The sequence below is a fragment of the Electrona antarctica genome (genome assembly GCF_951216825.1).
Source record: "Electrona antarctica genome assembly, chromosome: 18".
In the NCBI taxonomy this organism is placed as follows: domain Eukaryota; kingdom Metazoa; phylum Chordata; class Actinopteri; order Myctophiformes; family Myctophidae; genus Electrona; species Electrona antarctica.
In genome coordinates, this window is record NC_136799.1 from 26,833,452 (window position 1) to 26,853,085 (window position 19,634).

The 19,634-nt window shown below is 43.6% G+C and overlaps 1 protein-coding gene across 4 annotated transcripts in view; it reads left to right on the forward strand.

The window, feature by feature from the left end:
* The window catches only part of fermt2 (FERM domain containing kindlin 2), a 51,987-nt gene that overhangs the window by 2,283 nt on the left and 30,070 nt on the right, over positions 1 to 19,634 (forward strand). For all 4 annotated transcript variants that reach the window (XM_079528937.1, XM_079528938.1, XM_079528939.1 and 1 more), the window contains exon 3: positions 17,235 to 17,468. In XM_079528937.1, coding sequence (XP_079385063.1) covers positions 17,235 to 17,468 — 234 coding nt within the window. The remainder of the gene's footprint in view (positions 1 to 17,234; positions 17,469 to 19,634) is intronic.

The following is a 19,634-nucleotide window of genomic DNA, read 5'->3' on the forward strand; positions in this document are numbered from 1 at the left end:
CACCGCATGTGGGCCGCCATGAATTCACTGGACTTCCCACTACAATTTGGTTGTGCAGCGTTATGTTTTTGTGCACATGCATGGTTTCTGTTAATGCTGGACTTCAATCTGAAGGGTATCATATTTCTTAATGTATTATTTATTATAGGTTGTGCTTAGTTGTCAGAGTGGCTATTATCATGTAATAACTGTAATGATGACAGTGTAATATGTTTTGTTTTTTATTTATTAGGGTGTGTTTAAAATTGCTAAATGGCAATTAAATACATTAGCTGCTGCAAAGATGTGAATGTTACATTGATGTCAATAAGCTCAGCTGTAGGTTTCTTGAAACAATGAATCATTCATTTCTAATGGCTAGTGACTCTTCTACAGGCTTTTCTTTGTTTCTTTTTGTGTCGTTTATGGCAATGGTTCCCAACCTGGGGTCTGTGAACCTCTAAGGGGCCACCAGAATGCAGAATATTTATGGACACTTGGACAGTTATGGAATAACTAAATCTTATCAGATAGTGATCCCTGAAACTGCATCTCATCAAACATGGGTCTGCAGGCTGCATATATTTGGCGGTCCTTGACACTCACTCACTTCATGCCATTGGTTTGTAAACTAATGGCATGAAGGCCCGGTTGTGAACCGGTTCGGTTCTTAGTTCATGAGCCAGAGCTCCAAAATTGGAACGTTAATTATGAATAGAGTGTGCAAAACCATACCTACATTAAATTGTTTATAGGGTCAATATAAGTTAATATATGAAAAAGCTACTACTGTGGAAGGGTTATCTTATATTAATTGACTTATATTGATCCTATAAACAATTTAATATAGGTATGGTTTTGCCCACTCAATTCATAATTAACATTTCATGGACTAAGTACCAAAAAGAACTGAACTGTTTCCCAACTGGTGGAAAAGGGGCAGAAGAGAACATGGTCATTTTGGTAAAGGTCATCATTTCATTGACACATCTTATCTTTGGCTGCTTCAAGCCAGTTGATTTCTCCTGTTGCTTGGAGTCTGCATGTCGACTGTTGACAAATATTTGGATTTGTCAAACGATATGTTGTTGATCACACAATATTTGGTTCATTTCCTTTCCTTATGGGTACTTACTACTTAGATAAGCGCTATATATATATATACTGGTACATTTGAGCTATTAAAATATCAAGGTATTTTCACCATTGCATGTCATGCAGTGAAAGATGCTGTTTGTGTATTTCTGCTAAATCTTTGTGCCGGTCAGCTGGTATCTCACATTCATTGGACATTTCATTTGACTTCTACCTCCCTCCTGTCTTGAGTCAACAGGTTGTTTTCCATTGTAATCATTAACCCAGGCTTAACATAGATTTCACACATGGCCTCAAGATCCTCTGTGTTAATTTAACAAATGTAACAAAATGGACCCGTAAAGAAATATAAATGAACACTGTGTACAATGTCTTTGTTGTGTTCAACCTGCAATGAAAATATGTTGCTTTATCAGTATTATGGTCAGAATAATCCAGCTCTGCTCCTAGTAGCACATTGTGCGTGGACTGTCAGACACTGTCATATGAGCACCATGTGTATCACTCCACATGATAAAAGATTCCATTATTGAAAGAAACAGAATGCTTGTCATATTGTGAGACTGACTGGTGTGTGTTTTTTAATTTGAGGGATGAAGAGAATAACGGACGTGACAGGAAAACATCCACTTCTCCAGTGACACCCTCTTCTGTTAGTGTGGGGAAAAGCATTAAAGCTGCAATCTTGGACTTGAACTTATTTTGTTTAACTCATCTGTATGGTTAGGTGGAGTTTAAGGCAATAACTAGTACTGTGGTGGTTGGAGGTGGTCTTTCTGCTCTTCTATTGAGAGATTTAGACCTTGTGGTCAGGTAGGAAAGGAGTGGTACTGCCTGAAGATCAATGTGCAATATCTCCACCTGGCCAAGCAGGCGTTTTGTCTCGGTGCAACAAAGTTTGCCTTCCGTGCAGGAATCCTGGGTTTGTATCCGGAGTAGGACATAATGTTATGGAATGCAATGTTGCACAGTTCAGAACAGCCCCCCCGAACAGCACCGGTTGGAGGCTACACACTGTTTGTGTACACATGCATGTTACCGTGGCAATGTGCACAGGGACACGTAGATACTGTAGATCACCACACAGTATTGGCAGGCGACTCCTTCGTCCCAGACAGGACGTCCTGGTGCAATAATAACCATCTGTGACCTTCTGTCTGTGTGACAGTCTCTCTCTCTCTCACACACACACACACACACACACACACACACACACACACACACACACACACACAGGACATTGGTCCTTGTCATAAGACAAGGACCGCTGTAATGTTCTCTGTGTGGCTGTGTGACATTGTGTGCATCAGTAGGTGGGTGTTTTGCACACGCATGCCTGTGTGGAACATGCCTCAGTCAGCAGCAACAGCCCCTGATTGGGTTGATGATGGATTGTGCTATCCGGAGGAATACATAGTAGTATTTGTGCACGAGTATCCCACACGTGACGAAGGGTTGGGTTGGTTGTGTGTGTGTGTGTGTGTGGGTGTGTTCCTCTTCCCACATCATGATGTGTTCCGATTCCAGCTTCCAGCTCTTCCTGTGAGCTACAGGCCTTCTGCTCCACATCGCAGGCCTCAGTTGGCCTTCTTCTGGAAATGAAGTAACCATTTGCAACCTGGTGTCCTCTTTTAGGCATATTATTATAGAATTATGAAAATCCTTAAAAAAATTGCAGATCTACAAGCTCACAATGTATCACAGACACAAAGCGATGCGTTACAAGCTTGTAGATCTGCTATTTTTGCAATTATTGCTCAACATAATTGCGACATTCGATAAAATAGGGCTTAAGTGGTTAAATAGACAAATGCCAGGAAAGCACTTTGTAGTATATCTTTATTGATCAGTGTCCATTTCCCCCGCAATGCTTCAGAGGAGAGCAGTATTTAAGCTCAACTGATTGAAATCACCCACCACTTCTCTCTCTCTCTCGCTCACTCTTACCTCCCTTGGTAGTGTCTCCAAACTTTTCTCTTGTGCCAAATTGATTCTAAAAGCCTATCCCATTAAGATGTGGGAGAATAATACAAACATTTTTCAAATGCCATTAGCTGTTGGGAGTTTTATTTGATCAAGAAAAGCAGTCCTCCTCAATGCTCTGGTGCTTTTATCATCAGTTCTGTTTGTAGGCTTTAGGTTTTGGTGTACATTACAGATGCTTGAGTTGGAAAGTTGTTTCCCCCATATGCCTACAGCAGTCTATGTACATCAAGACTATACATCAAAAACTGTTCTCCTAATTGGGTAAACCTACTAGAAGTACCTTGTGATTCCCTCCACACTCCTAAATCATTTTAACCGCCGTGGCTTTTTCCAGTCATCTGTAAAGGACCCATATGGTGGTCTGCCGTGTTTAGCCAACTGTTTGACAAAGCATAGTTTGGTTTATTGTCATGGAAGCTATTGGATTTTATTGGTTTTATTTTTGTTTTAAGTATATCGTTTTAATTCATGTGAAAATGGTCCCTAAAGAAACCAAATATTTTGCCAGCATTGACTCAATTATTCTGCAATTATTACTAATACTGAATAATAATTTTTTGCTGATGTTATAATAACTATTTTTGGGCATGTTTACATTTACTCCATTAAAAAGATATGGAGAAATGGGTTGTTTATGTATGAAGCTGCAACGCCAACTACACAATCACATTGTATTGATGGCAGTATGGTCCTTTTTAAAAATAATTAATTTGTCTACCGTTAACTCTTGTTGCTCTTTTATACAGTACCTCAATATCCCCCCCCCACCATAGATGATGATTACTGTCATTTCGGCTTGTGATGATCAAGGAACTGTAGCTTAAACTGCTATTTCATCTGTTCCAAGGGTAAGATTAGAAAGGCCTTAAATATAGTAGTTATTGCAGTTGTTGCAGTTAATGCAACCAAGTAAAGAAAATGTTTTGGGAGATAAGGGCCAGCATTTTGGTTTAACGGTGATTCTACTGTCTCTGTTCAGCCTCAACTAGACAGCTGAGGAGGGGGAAGTGGCAGCGCTGTGCTGGGCAGAGAGTGAATGAGGGGAGGCTCTGAGAGGGGGAGGAAAGGGAGGATCTGGAGAGTGAGGAGTGTGTAGGACCAGTCAGTCTCTCTCTCTCTCTCGCTCTCATCGTGACGTACCCGCAGTGCTAGAATTCCATAAAAGTCTTCGGTGAAGCAGGAAATGACTTCCAGGGTTTGGCATGTTGTTCTCTGGTCGCTGCCGTCATCCCTGGATTCCCTGCTGCCTGCTTCATCTCTCGCTTGTCTCTCTCACTCTCTGTGTCTTTAAACCCTGGATTCCCTGCTGCCTGCTTCATCTCTCGCTTGTCTCTCTCACTCTCTGTGTCTTTAAACCCTGGATTCCCTGCTGCCTGCTTCATCTCTCGCTTGTCTCTCTCACTCTCTGTGTCTTTAAAGCTTTCTCACCTTTAACACAGTTTCTACTACCCATTTGCGGAAAAGTTGATTTATGGTTTTTTTCCCCTCCATTATTTTCTCATTAAAAATACACAGACACAAATGGATAAATAATTGATACCGTCAACTTACACAGCCTCGTGGCCATTCCCTTTTACATAATTAGCAAAAATAAACTTCCTCTTTTGCTTGATCAGCTGCCAGTTTCCATTAGTGTTCCCCTGGTTCAGATCTATGTATGTGAGAGTTCCATACATGGAACTACACCAAACAAATTGGTCAAGTGAGATTTTGAAAGCACATGTGGTCGTTTTACAGACAGGAGCCAACAGTTTGTTGGCTGCTGCTGTCTGTTACTGGCCAACCACACAGATCTTTCCCTAGATGTCGGGGAAAATGTATATTTCACATTTGAGATGACCTACATTTTTGCATTGGTAGTTGTATCGATTATGAATGGCAACCCATAATCATTTTTCTGGTGGGCTGTGTTAACAAGCCATATGGGAAATGTGTTTGCAGTTACCCTCTGACATTTATTTGATGTGTGTTTAGGACCGTTAGTCACAAGCATTTCCCATAGAACGGAAATGTTTAATTTGGTTTGGAGAGCCAAACATCAACAATATTTCATATTGTTGATATTTCATTATATTCCACTCTGAGCGACTAGTTAAAAACGTTGTGGTACTTTTGTGGTGCCCTGTCTTACGGTAGCCATGTCTGCTCTGCTGGAGGTGGTGCTGGCTGGCGGCTGGAGGAAGATGGCCTCTGTTTGACAATGGAGCACAGGCTTCGTTAGGAAACCGACGTGATTTAACACAGGATGCTTGACTTCCTGTGGGCTTTTTTTGTATGCCTTGTCCCTCCTGCCTTCCCTCCCTCAGTCTCCCTCTTGCAATGTTCAGGGGCCTTTATTGAAAATGATGATGCCTTCCCAAGAATCTGTTGGGCTGAGGGAAAGGAGGGTCTTCTGTGCCTTCAAAGAGTTGGATGAACAGATGAGATAAGCCTCTCTTTCCTCTGCAGCAGTGAGCAGTGAATAGCTCTCTGACATGTCTTGCTTCAGGAGAGTGGTGACTTTCTTTGTTAGGGGAGCTGTATGCAATTTCTCGTCTTTCATATAATCTAGTCATGACGAGAGGTTCAGAATTCAGATGTATTGCATTACCTTGTTTTACGAGAGTCATTGATCATGAGCGTGGAGCTATCCCTATCCCCAAGGTTTCACACTACAGAGTGAGAGATGGCCTGGTCAGTACGATGGCACTGCTTTCTAATCTATCTAATCTATCTAACAGGAAGTAGTTAGCCTAAGTAGTAGCCCTGCCCATGCCAGAGCTTTCCTGTTACACTGGCAATATCCTGCTGTGATTTAACAGCTACACACTTACACACACGGACAGGAGCCCCCCCCCCCCCCCCCCACACACAAAAAAAAACCCCAAACAAATTCTTGTCAATTGAAAAATGAACCTGAAATTGTGGTTGAAAAACGTACAACTTGCCCGCTGTTCATTTTCTTGGAAGGTTCCTTGTGCTCTAAAAACAGGCAGGCAGATTTAATTAGTTATGTTTGGCATCTCAAACGCGCAGTGAAACCAATTTTCGCTGGGAATCTTGGACTGTTGTCTTTTTGTCCCTCCTCTCCCTGTAGCAACAGGAGTTGTCAATCCTGCGAAGGGAAATGTCAGAGCACTGCATTGTTGTTGCAACACCACACACCTGCAGGCCAATGGAGTAAAGTGATCTGGAGTTTTTTGTTTATTTTTTCAGGCCGAGTTTCATTCATTTTAAGTCTTCCCTCCCCTCAGCCTGTCTCTGTACTCTTTCCTTTCACACTTCTATAGCAACCAAATACTAGGTGTTCATTTTTTACAACCAAGGTTGGTATACCACAACAAGCTTCTTGTAAAAGCAGTCATTTGGTCGCAGAGTTGGCAAAGATAGATAGAACTGATAGAAAGCAGATGCATTTAGCCATTTACGCCAAACCTCCTGTACCTGTATACTGGTTCCCTCATTTCTCAGTGTTCCATAATATGCACATGCCCTGCACTGTCTCGGTTATGTTCTTCTGGTTCTAATAGTCTAGGTAAGGCATAGCTCACGTCAATTTCTCCAATGTATAGTCTGTGGTCTGTGTGGCAACTGCCAATATTTACCTTGGCTTTAGGCCTACCGAGAGTCTAGCTTGCAAACTGGAATCTTCCCTCTAACTTATAGAATCTCCTTAGATCCTCTGAGGAGAGTAGTATGGGATTGAGGGTAAAAAGTGCTGGCTATGAGGGGAAATTTAAAGAGATGGCGTGGTGTGTCACAGAAGGATACAGGCTACCTATCCTGTCTCCATGTCCTCAGGGATGCACACATACAGGACTGGCTTGCAGGATGGATGGATAGATGCAAGGATAAGTAACGTCTTTCTGCTCCATTGCTCCATCTAAGGCCAGGAGTTGCAGAGTAATGTAATTACTGCAAGGATCGGTGAACACCTAATTGTATAAAGCTGGGCCGGGGCGAGCCCCCCCTATTGTTTTGCTGTGTTTGGATTATGACACAAATGGATACAAACTATCTCTCTCTGAGGAGGCCCTAGCTAATAGCCTGCTAGCCTCTCCTCCCAAAGCCTCAAAGCAAGAGTTACTGCTGTGCTCCTCCTTCCGAACAGATTGTCTAATACATTTTAAAGTAATGACGCTTTTTACAGCCTAGGCGACCTTACGGGCTTATGCAAAGGCTAAAATATAATTTAGATGGCATGTTATGTAGACATATTTGCAGAACTGACATCCTATAATGGGTATAGCCTAGTTTTTGAGGGGCGCTGGCCCCTCCTATATATATATATAGGTTTAATGTTCGTCTTCAGTTCAATGTTTGTTTTGTAAACTCCATTGACAATGAAGGGAACATTTACGTCAATTGTCTCTTTATTGTTAATGGTTCTTTGTTTACCTATGATCCTAGATTACTATTTCTATGCATTTGATGTATTAGCTTGTGTTTACCTTGTTTACCGTAAATCGCTCTGGATTAATTTAGCATCTGCTAAATTCCCAAGTGCAATTGTTTTCCGAAACAGAACGGAGCGCTATATACTTGGCCTAACTAAAAAAATCGTGATCTGTTTTTTTTTAAATCCCTGCATACAACCATACTATTGTCCATACTGTTGTGAACTGGGGCGGCAGTGGCTCAGGAGGCAGAGCTGCTGTCTTGAGTCTGGTTTCCAGTTCCATTCCCTGGATCTCACATCGGAACAATAGGATTTAGGTGGAAAATTTGCTTGGTTTATGATGGTGTTCTGTTACCATTGGTTTTTTTTCCTGCATTCAACACAATATAATTCCTCAATATGGAGGCTAAATATTGTTCTCGAGACGTACAGAGCTGTATAAAAATGGACACAAAAGCAATTAATGTCCGGATCTATTATATTTTATTTTATTATCTTATAATAACTATTATACACGGCTCTCCAATCCTCTATAGTCAGCCAAGGAGGCTGACGGCCGCTTTATCCCTGGCTGTAAATCTTATCCCCTGGAGCTCTCAGGTGAGCTGGGACTTGGATCATTGATTCTCCCTCACCAAAGCTCCAATGGTACCCTGCCTCAAAGGGGGAAGCCTGGGTTTTTCAAGGAAATCTTGGCGAGGCCAGGGCTGGAAGACAGCCCTGGCTCCACCTCTAATCCCCATGCAGGCTGCTGATGGACGAGCATTGCGTTACTGTGATTGTACAATATCTATGCTGCAAAATAACATATGGCCTGTGTGGAGTTTGCATGTTCTCCCTGTGTCCCCTAGGGTAGGTACCCTCACAAAAAACATGCCGTAATCGTGGTTTCTATACTGACTCCCCCTGGTCAGCCGTGGCGCCTGTGGAGGGGAAAGGAACTGGTTGGAATAACGTGTTCTTTCCATGCGTTACATCCTACTGGGGAAACTCCCCCCTGTCAGTTGATAAGAAGAGGCCTGCTGTCCTCATGCATTGAAGGAAGCATGAGCTCAGTTTGGGGCTCTCCCCAGGTTGGGGAAATAAATACAAAATGACACAGACTTACCAGAGAGGCCTTCAGTCCAGCTTCATAAAACTGTATTGTCTTTATGCACAGCTATGTCATTTCTCTTGGTTGTCAATTTAATTCTGTGGAGTGTATTTTGATCAACTTTATGAACCACTTATAGCTGGACAATACCCAAAGTGACTTCCAAGCTCAGTTTCCTGTTTGTGTTAACTAAGTATTCTTAGTATATTTTGTGTGTGAATGGGTGAGCTTCCCAGAGGGAAGGACTGTAAGATGGTATGCCCCACAAGATTGACAGGATCAATAAGTCGGTCTGTCCCTTGGCAGACTCTTTTGACAGCATTGACCGTGTGTGTGTGTGCGCGCGTGTCAGCAATCTGAGAACCCATCGTCAAAAAAAAGGAAAAACAGAGCCCTCTTTTCCTTTGAATTCTGTCTCAAGAGACTAGCGTGTCAGTGACACAGGTCACAGCCAGGGTGAACTCCTGTTTCTCATTTCCCATAGCCTAAAAGGCCACCGTGACCTGGGTCATTTCCCATAGCCTAAAAGGCCACCGTGACCTGGGTGAGTGTCCCTTTTCATACATGCAGGATAAGCTAAAATTAGATCTTGAAAGGTTTCAGATTCTTCCTCTCCCAGGAGGTTTTGAGTCGAAAGGCTGTATATCTTGCATATTTAATGTCTTTGTGGATGATAAATGGTTGGTTGGTCTTCGATCGCTTATTGGAAGGAAGCTGAACAGCCGTATAATAGGCACTGAAATAAGCTTTGGCTTTGCTAACCTTGTTCAGCTGTGGGCCTGTCGATGGAAGGCACTTAACTGTGCAAGGGAGGCGACGTGACGGGAACGGAATAAAGGAAAAAACTTAGCCAGGTCAGGGCAGTCAATAACTACTGATCAGAAAGAATAATGTAAAGGGCTAGTTTTACCAGAATTAGATCATGCACTATCATGGTGTTTTTGGACACTGAAATTGGAATAAATGCTAATGCTAGTCAATGTTTTGGGCCATTCACTACATGACCGTCTTCACACACTATCTGAGCATCATTTCCCCCCCAGATAGCACTTTATGTAGACTTAGATAGCATTTTAAACAGACTTATAGCATGTTATGTAGACAGCACTTGTCTACATAAATGTATTATCATCATGACTACTTGTTGCTTCAGTCATTGTCTTCAGTACAAGCACGGTCGGGTGCCATTGAAAGCACTGTATCAGCTTTCAATCTGTTCAGACCCTGGCGTGACCCTGTACCTGCCATACAGATACCGTCATTGCTTGTCTTAAAACATACATTGGCTTGGTTTTGATATTATCTACCTTCTGTTGCAACAAACTGTGAGTGTTTTCGTGCTGGCCATTCCCAGTAGATCTAATTTAAGGACAATGAACAACAGTTGTCTAATCTCTAATGCATCTTCACTTGTCGATACCGGGCCGGCCTTCACCCTGTGCAGTCTAGAAGTATATTTAGGAAGAGCTGCCCTTTCATGTTATGTACATGTGCCTACTATATGTGTATGACATTGACATGGAGAGAGAATGGAAAAGCAAAAGGGAGCTGGCGCCGTCTTTGTTGTGTGTAAAAACATGGTTAACATACTGCTGCCCTCACAGCGTCAACAAACAAATCGCCACGGAAACGGCATGATCCAAATCACTGGGCGGGCAGGATTGATTTAATCAGCTGGTGGGTGAAAACCTTAAGTTATAACCCTCATATTGCAGCTATACTGCTGCTTCGGAGTCAAACATGTACTGTAATAAAATACTAACTTATCCTTCAAAGAGAGACATTGAAGAGCCGTTATACTTCATGTATTAGGCTTGGAGTGTTTTTGCTAAAACCTGCTTCCAGACATCTGTCAACTATCACAGCTGTTGTTGATGTTCTACAGCCTTGTGGTTCAAAAACAAAGGTCACCCAGGGCCAGTAGACATGGAATTGGATGGGATGTTTAAGCATTCTTGTTTTGTTGCCATGTCATTTCTGCACAAAAGTGCACTGTCACGTCGGTCTAGTCAGAAATATTTTCTCTTCATTCATAATTAGATTTAGTGTTTTTTTTTTTTTTTTAGGTTCATAATATATGGTGTCGCTTCACCATATTTTTGTCTCTTTGCCGTTACGACCTGTTAAAGTTCCATCCTCTGCTCATCTTCCAGTGTTCTTCCTTAACCCGCCTTTTCTTCATTTTCTCTCTCATCTCATCGCTCGTCCCCCCCCTCCTCTCACAGACTGGCCTCCATAAACATGGCTGTCAGCTAATGTAAACACTCCATCTACTCCAGCTTGGATGGGAAGGACGATAGAGAGAGGAAAGAAGGGTGACAGAGAGAGAGAGAGAGTAAGGGAAGGAGCGAGGCAGGGAGAGGGTTCACTTCAGATTATGCAGTTTATTTTTTTTAATTTTTTTTACATCTGAGGTAGAGCAACATGCACACTGTAGTACATCCTGACCATTCCCACAAAGCTGTACTTTTTGTAGTAGTTAGTCGGTAGTAGTTACTTTTAGGATGTTGGGGCAATTACGGCTGTTAGTGTTTCTACTGTGGTGCTAAACGGTGTACAGACTAGGGGGACTGGGATGGGAGCTGTTATCCAAGGCTGTGCTAATGGCTGCGGGGGATAATAGTGAATGAAATGCACTCCATTTGACAGCACTTATGGATTAATATTGCTCATTAGAACAACACGCATGTACACACACACACACACACACGCCCCAACGTAGCTGAGGTAATGCAACTAATGAATGGATAAACATACCCTCCTTCCCATTTGACAGATATTGCATGTGTAACAACCCACCACACACAAACCCACCCACACACAATCTTCATCTCCTCTTTCACATGCCCACAGAGGTCATAAAATATGATTTCCTTCTCCCTTCCCCTCCCCTCTTCTTTCCATCTCTAGCCCCTAACATACACATGCGTACACACACACACACACACACACACACACACACACACCTACTGAAGGACTGTGGGTCCGCATTTAATGCACCCAATTACTTAGGCCCTGGCCTCATCTGGATGGTGCATTACGTCAGTCCTGGCAGGCTGTATTTTTAGCTGGGAGATGCCATAGGCCCTCTGTCCCTCCTACTCTGCAGATTGAATTACCAGCCTGTTATTGAACGAAACCAACGGATGGCCAGCAGAGCAGCAGTCATCCAATCACATTGTCAGGCAATTGCCTGATGTCACAACGAAGCACATTTGGAGGACCACAGCCAGTGAGGTTTGGCGATGGGCAGGGGAGAACCACAGAAGGGAAAAGGTTGTTGGCAGAGTGGTGAGACATGGAGGGGGGTGTGTGTGTGCGTGCGTGGCCTTGTTTGTGTTGGTCACACATCATGCGCATATACAGAAGCTCCTATAGGACTATAATGTGGACTGTGGTCTGGTCAGGACACCAGCTGCCAAAAGTTAAATCTTGAGTAGCTGCACCGCAACACTCTCAGACACCATAAATGACTGGCTTGTAAGAGGAAAAACTGTGAGGAGAGCGCTATGAAAATATGCTTGGGTCTATTTTCAATTTTCCTCCCCATGCTCCCCTCTCATTATTTCGGCCTTCGATAATGGCTTACACTTTGGGGAGCAGTTTCTGTGATGGAAGCAATGAAGTTGTACTCTGCACAGCTGAGACATCAGAATGAACTGTTGACAGCTAGACCCCATGCTGTTGCCACACACACACACACACACACACACACACACACACACACACACACACACACACACACACACACACACACACACACACACACATTCCTCAGAAGAAAGCCAGGAATGTTGTCAGTCAGATGCCAAGTGTTTGCCCCAACACTCTTAAGCTAACAGCTTGACAAACAACTCATTATCTTCATCCTAGCACTTCACAATGGCATCTGAATTTAGATGCTGCTCTTTCTTTCTTTCTTTGAAACGTTCCTCTGTCCTAATCCAAAGTGTAGGCTAATCGCCTGGTCTCTATCTTCCCCTGCAGAGCTTTGGTTTGCTTTGCTTGTTTACTTCTCCTAGGGAGACTTTCAGTCATTCATCACCCTATTCATTTCGGCATCAGAAGGGATCAGCAGGAGATCGTCAACGCTTATGGATGCCCCTATTTATGTTGAGGTCAGGGAAAACAATAGTAGGACATGGAAACGGAAGGCTATCAGAGTTACCATGGCACCCTGTGGTTGATTGACAGCTAGCAAGAGGTCAACATGAGGTGACATTCCAGATCAGCATGCTGTCTTTAATATAGTTTTCCATGCCTTTCATTAAAAGTGTCAGATTATTGTACATTGACAAGTGTCTTGTGTGCTATCCCCCGGGCCCCGGCCCTATCTAGTTGGCCTGATACTGTAGCTAGATAGTTTTTGTAGCATCCTTGAATCCAGTTAGTTGGTTTGGCTTCAGAGTAAGAGGTTTTCAAGATTGTCCCAGAAGTTTTGTCCTTCTCTGTATAACCAGGACCAGTGGTGGTGAAAGATTTCCAGCATTGAAACAAGAGGTTGGTATATTTTCCTCAATGAGGTTGACTTCATGGCTTACAATATTGTCCCAATATTCCAACTACTGAGAGTCGGCACTTGTAGGCCTATATGCTATATTGCAGGGCTATTCAAATGCGGCCCGCGGAGTGCCCCCTATTGGCCCTTGGAATAATACAAAATTAAAAAAACGTCTTTTTTAAGAGAAAGTTACAGGTATGATGTGTGCGATATATAAAGTGCTATATTATCATGACAGTAATCCTAAATTATTTTCTATCATATTCAAGGCTTTTGGAGAGAAATTAGACAGACTCCTGTGTGTGTGTGTGTGTGTGTGTGTGTGTGTGTGTGTGTGTGTGTGTGTGTGTGTGTGTGTGTGTGTGTGTGTGTGTGTGTGTGTGTGTGTGTGTGTGTGTGTGTGTGTGTGTGTGTGTGTGTGTGTGTGTGTGTGTGTGTGTGTGTGTGTGTGTGTGTGTGTGTGTGTGTGTGTGTGTGTGTGTGTGTGTGTGTGTGTGTGTGTGTGTGTGTGTGTGTAGCTAGTGCTCGTTGACGCTCGTTCTGTCAAATAGGTCTATTCTAAGGTATAGCATATACTTGTATTGTATAGACATATCACCCTGTGCTCATACGGTGCACAAATGTATTAGCCTACATAAATCTTTGTGTTTGAACACAAAATGCATTTGTAGAATCCAAAAAATGTCACGCTTCGCACGCACGCTGTGCGGCCCTCCACACACAATCATTCTACAGTTGTGGCCCCCAACCTAATCTAGTTGAATACCCCTGCTATATTGGTTATTACTTGTTACTTGCGCAAGCAGAGCGCGCAAGTAAGGTGGTCATGCGGTCTTTTTCATGCGTATGCCGTGGTGTATATATACTGATTTTGAGAGTGACGTAATGAAGATATGTATCAATGCCGGGGTATAACTGGCTTTCGATGGTGACTTAATAATGATATGTTTCAGTGTCGGGTGGATTAAAGGTAATGTCTCTATGTATACATGTATGTAATCTGAAACCTATCTTTATTACATCACCATCGATAGCCAGTTATATCCCGGCATTGATATATCTTCATTACGTCACACTCAAAATCACTATATACTGTATATCACGGCACGGCATACGCATAAGAAACCCATCCGACCACAGTATAGTACTTTTCAACTTACATATACATACATACGTTACCTGTTAGCTAACCAATATTGAAACATATCGTAATTACGTCACCATTAACGGCCAGTTATAACCCGACTTACAGTCAATGTTTTACAGAGAGGCTAAGATTTGAAAGTTCGTAGCGGTCGACAGTAATTGCACGCTCTGCGCAAGTAGGCACTCGACAGAGTACAGTTATAGTTATAGTTGCTGTGATATGGTTACAATTATTATCAAAGTGAATATGCTGTTAAAGCCAGGGTCCACTGCTATGCCACTATGCCATGTTACACCGTTTCCTGTTTCTTGTTGAATTTTGGGATATTTTCCTGTGGTAGTGTGTGGTATTGTTCTTTTAAAAAACTTAAAATATACATATGGTGATGTTTGTGATGCGGTTATGAAGGGATATAACACACCTCATCCTGAGCACGACCAGGGACATGAGCTAGTATGACCTGAGCACGACCAGGGACATGAGCTAGTATGACCTGAGCACGACCAGGGACATGAGCTAGTATCCTGAGCACGACCAGGGACATGAGCTAGTATCCTGAGCACGACCAGGGACATGAGCTAGTATCCTGAGCACGACCAGGGACATGAGCTAGTATCCTGAGCACGACCAGGGACATGAGCTAGTATCCTGAGCACGGCCAGGGACATGAGCTAGTATCCTGAGCACGGCCAGGGACATGAGCTAGTATCCTGAGCACGACCAGGGACATGAGCTAGTATCCTGAGCACGACCAGGGACATGAGCTAGTATCCTGAGCACGACCAGGGACATGAGCTAGTATCCTGAGCACGACCAGGGACATGAGCTAGTATCCTGAGCACGACCAGGGACATGAGGTAGTATGACCTGAGCACGACCAGGGACATGAGCTAGTATGACCTGAGCACGACCAGGGACATGAGCTAGTATTGACCAGGGACATGAGCTAGTATCCTGAGCACGACCAGGGACATGAGCTAGTATCGACCAGGGACATGAGCTAGTATCCTGAGCACGACCAGGGACATGAGCTAGTATCCTGAGCACGACCAGGGACATGAGCTAGTATCACGACCAGGGACATGAGCTAGTATCCGGAATACGCAGTTCCAGTAAACACACAATAAACAGAGTAATACAGAATTTGAAACCATTTAGACTAGGGGACTTCTCCCAGGAAAGAATGACTGAGCAAACCTGCGTCAGTATCCAGACACAGTGACTCAGTGCTTGCAATGAGAGAGAGAGACAGACAGACAGACAGAGGGAAGCTAGATTGAGACTGCATAGAGGGGGGTAGAGGTGATGAAGGGGGTGTGTGGGTGGAGGAAACTGGACACGGCTTAAGGAAGTGCCTTCCTGGATGAATGCCTGAGTAATGACATCACTATTCAGGAGAGCATCTAGTAGTAATACACAGAAATATGCAATCTGACTCACATTTTCAGTTATTCTGTTCAGTAACAAACTATTACTATTAATTTAACATGTACTATGTATGACTAGTGTTATGTAGTGTAATAGGTGGAGTACAGTACTGATTCCTGGTGCCACATACTTGCATACTAACTTATTGCATACCAGACAGTGATACCACTCATATACACACAAACACTAATGTCCTTTGCTCAATAATCAAACATGGCTAGGGTTTCTCAAATGTTTTCAGTCTCAGATTCTAAAAATGATAAATCTAGTGAATGACTTTGAGACCCATGACCTGCTATTTTGTTTTCACTGTGTATTTATTGTTTCGACGCCAATCTTAAGATATTGAGCTGAATGTTTGCCATTAGTCGGATCAATAGATATGCATCATCAAAGACACGTGCTGCCTGATAATGGGTCTAAAGGAACACTCGGTCTCTCGTAAGGCAGGGGATTTAAGCATTTTCTGCTCATCCTGTAGGCTTTGATGGAATTCATAGATCAAAGCAGCTGAACCTAAGTACACAGCCCACTGCAATACTGCATTTATAGAAGTCAGCGCAAGGTGATCTACAAAACAGCTGCTTTGAGTTCCTCAAATCCCTGCGGTTTTCACCTTCCTTCTGAAGTTGGACATACAGACGCACATGCACACGCTGAGACCCCAGGTCCATCCCCATTGTGTTGAGCCCTTACCAAGCGGAGCACTGGGAGCGGAGTTGGGTTTTGGGTGGCATGTCTCTGCTTTAGAGGGATCATGGCTTGACTGTAGAACAAAGAGGGATGTATGAACCTGATATCCCTGCCGTGTCACGCAAACAGTAACCTCTTTCACACTCTCTCAGTCCTCCCCCCCCCCCCCCCCCCCCCCACCTCCTCACTTTGACTTTACCCCCTTGTACCTCCTTCTGTTTCGCACACACTCTCAAATACGCCAGGAACTCTATGGAATCCCCTCCTCGAACGTGACCCCCTGCCCGGGAGGGACATATTGGTGATGTCAGGTCACTATAATGTAGCATGACACTTCTAGAGGGCTCTGCTTACACGTTCATTGTCTCTACATTCCAGCGTGTTAAAGCCCGTTGGCAGTAGCTTGGTATTGGCATATATGAATAGCAATCAGCATTGATTTATAATCAATCTGGATCAAACATAACAGGAGCCAGGTAAGTGTTCTGGGCTCCATGATGTGACACTGAATTGATTAATTTAATACTTATTATTATATCAACATGATATTATAATAAATATAGGATTGTGCTATCCAGGTGTCCAAGGTCAAGGAGTTAAACTATGTTCTTTAACTCTTCTATGTTCTTTTAGTTTAGTTTTGGGTAGCGACTCGAGAACCTTTATCTTATGTCTTTTGCTAGGTAATGCCACATTTTTGTGGCAGCATAGTAGAATGCTACCCATGTTTTAGCCAAATTAATTATGAATTGTTGGTGTCCTAATGTTGATAAAACAATGAAAACCACAGATGGCATCATTGTAGGCCCCCCATCAACTCAGGACTTGTATCTTCCAAACTTGAACGCCCCCAGTCGGCATCAAGCATATAACCAATGATAACATGGTGCAATGATGCAATGATAACCACTGTACTCTTGTCTCCACCTCCTAGATGTGAAGAAGGACTGGTCAGACCATGCTCTGTGGTGGGAGAAGAAGAAAACATGGCTGCTGAAAACACACTGGACCTTGGACAAGTATGGCATCCAAGCCGATGCCAGGCTCCTGTTCACACCTCAGCACAAGCTCCTGCGTCTGCAGCTTCCCAACATGAAGCACATGAAGGTCAAGGTGAACTTCTCTGACCGAGTCTTCAAGGCAGTCTCTGACATCTGCAAAACCTTCAGTAAGTACAGTAACATGCGTGACTTGTATAGGACGATATAGGATGTTAAGAAAGGTCACTCAGGCTGTGCCTGATTCCCAGTGGGTGAGGAGTGAATTATGAGTGAAATACTGTATGACAATAGAAAGGAGGATGGATAGGATCAGGAATGAGTATATCAGAGGGACAGTGCATGTTGGATGTTTTGGAGATAAAGCCAGAGAGGCCAGACTGAGATGGTTTGGACACGTACAGAGGAGGGATAGTGAGTATATTGGTACTAGAAGGATGTTGAGGTTGGAAGTGGAACTGCCAGGCAGGAAGACCAAAGAGAAGATTTATAGATGTAGTGAAAGAGGACATGAAGTTAGTTGGTGTGAGAACAGAGGAGGTAGAGGACAGGGTGAGATGGAGGCAGATGATTCGCTGTGGCGGCCCCCTGAAGGGAAGGAGAAGACCATAGAATGGAGCATGGATTTTGTGCTCAAAACCTTCATTCATTTGGCATGCTCATATCAAACAAACACTGTTGGTGGATGGTGTCGCCTCCTCTGATGGGACGTCCAGTAAGTAATGGGTCTGTTGACGTGCTGTTGGAGCCAGAGACCAATCGTTCTTACTGCTGTTTAATAAGCAGAGATTATCACTCTGACTCAGCCACACACGTGCACAAGACACAACTGTGCACATGATAAACATGTACACTGCGCAACACGCACACAACTGTCCATGTACACTGCACTAGAGGTACACAATTGTAAATGTACACTGCACTAGAAGCACAACTATTTATATACAACATGCATGTGCCCAATCTTTCTTTCTCTCTCTGACCATCGCTAGTCTCTCGAGACGTGACTGTTGAGTCACGTCAATAAATTCAAAGGAAAAGAGGGTGCTGTTTTTCCTTGATTTGCCGAAGGGTTCTCAGATTGCACCATCGCTGACTGTCTTTTTCAACCTTCCAGCCCATATTAAAGTGCCCATATTAAGTGCCCCTCCTATGGGCCGAGTGGCTGAGTAGAGGTCCAACAGGTCCATTATCAATATTTTCTATCAACTGGTACCCTGCCGCCCTGTCAGAGATGTGAAAGGTCACTCAGTGGAGCACAAAGCCCCCCTTGACCCTGTAACACACCCACTTTTCCTAGCTGGCTCCAGATTCTGCCCCTTTGCCCTTGCTCCCCAGTCACTGTCTCAAGTAGAACATCCAGGTGTGAAGATCCCCCCCCCCCCCCCCCCCCCACATTGGCACCTTTCCACAAGGCAGAATTTTGCAGCTCCAATAAAAGGGGTCATGCTTTTATTGGCCTTTTTTAAGGCAGAAATGGCCAACTATGCAGTTCCATGAAATGAAAAGAACAAATAGCAGATTCAGTGGAACATAAATACACAAAGATTATTTTTCAAAAGGGGAGGTAGTGCAGGGTAGAAGCACGTTGCGCAGCTCTTGGTCTGTCCTAGTTTGGAATGTGTCTACCTCTTCTGTAATAAATCTATCTTAGCTCCACAGAAATTCAGGACAAATTGCTTTTGGCTGACTTAGTGCATGCCGGGATGTCGCAACATGACTTACGGTAGCGATGAAGGCCCATGGTAGTGTAATGCATCACTACTAACTTGCATCACTAATGCACTTACCTCACTTTTACTCTCCCCCACAGTCACCAAATGGAAGAATAACTTTTATTCTCAGATTAGCAGGAAATATTCTCCACACTAACTTGGACCTATGTCATATAAAAAATTTTTGTCCAACTGGTCTACGATAACCTGACTCCGCCAGCTGGCAGCAGCAATGAGTTCCTCCTCCTGCTCCCATCTGGTCCCACTGGGCAGAGACCATGTACTCCGATCAAATACTGATCAGAGCGTTATGTGGCCGCTAGAGGCAGGATCAACGCAAGACTGATGACGTATTGAAGCGCTGCCACAGCGCAAATATAAACGCAACCTAACTAGACTACAACTCAAAACTATTATGGAGATATCAGATCTTTGTCCCGCTGCTTCCGGTTCATCGATTCTGCTTCAGAGAGACCAGATCCAGGCAGGAGGAGGGAACTTGTGAACACAATACTGCCGCAATCTGGCGGAGTCGGGTTAGGTCTACGACTCTACACATCTTTATCTTTGCATTATCCCTTGACATAAAAGGTGGTTGCACACTGGACGCGTTTTTCGGAA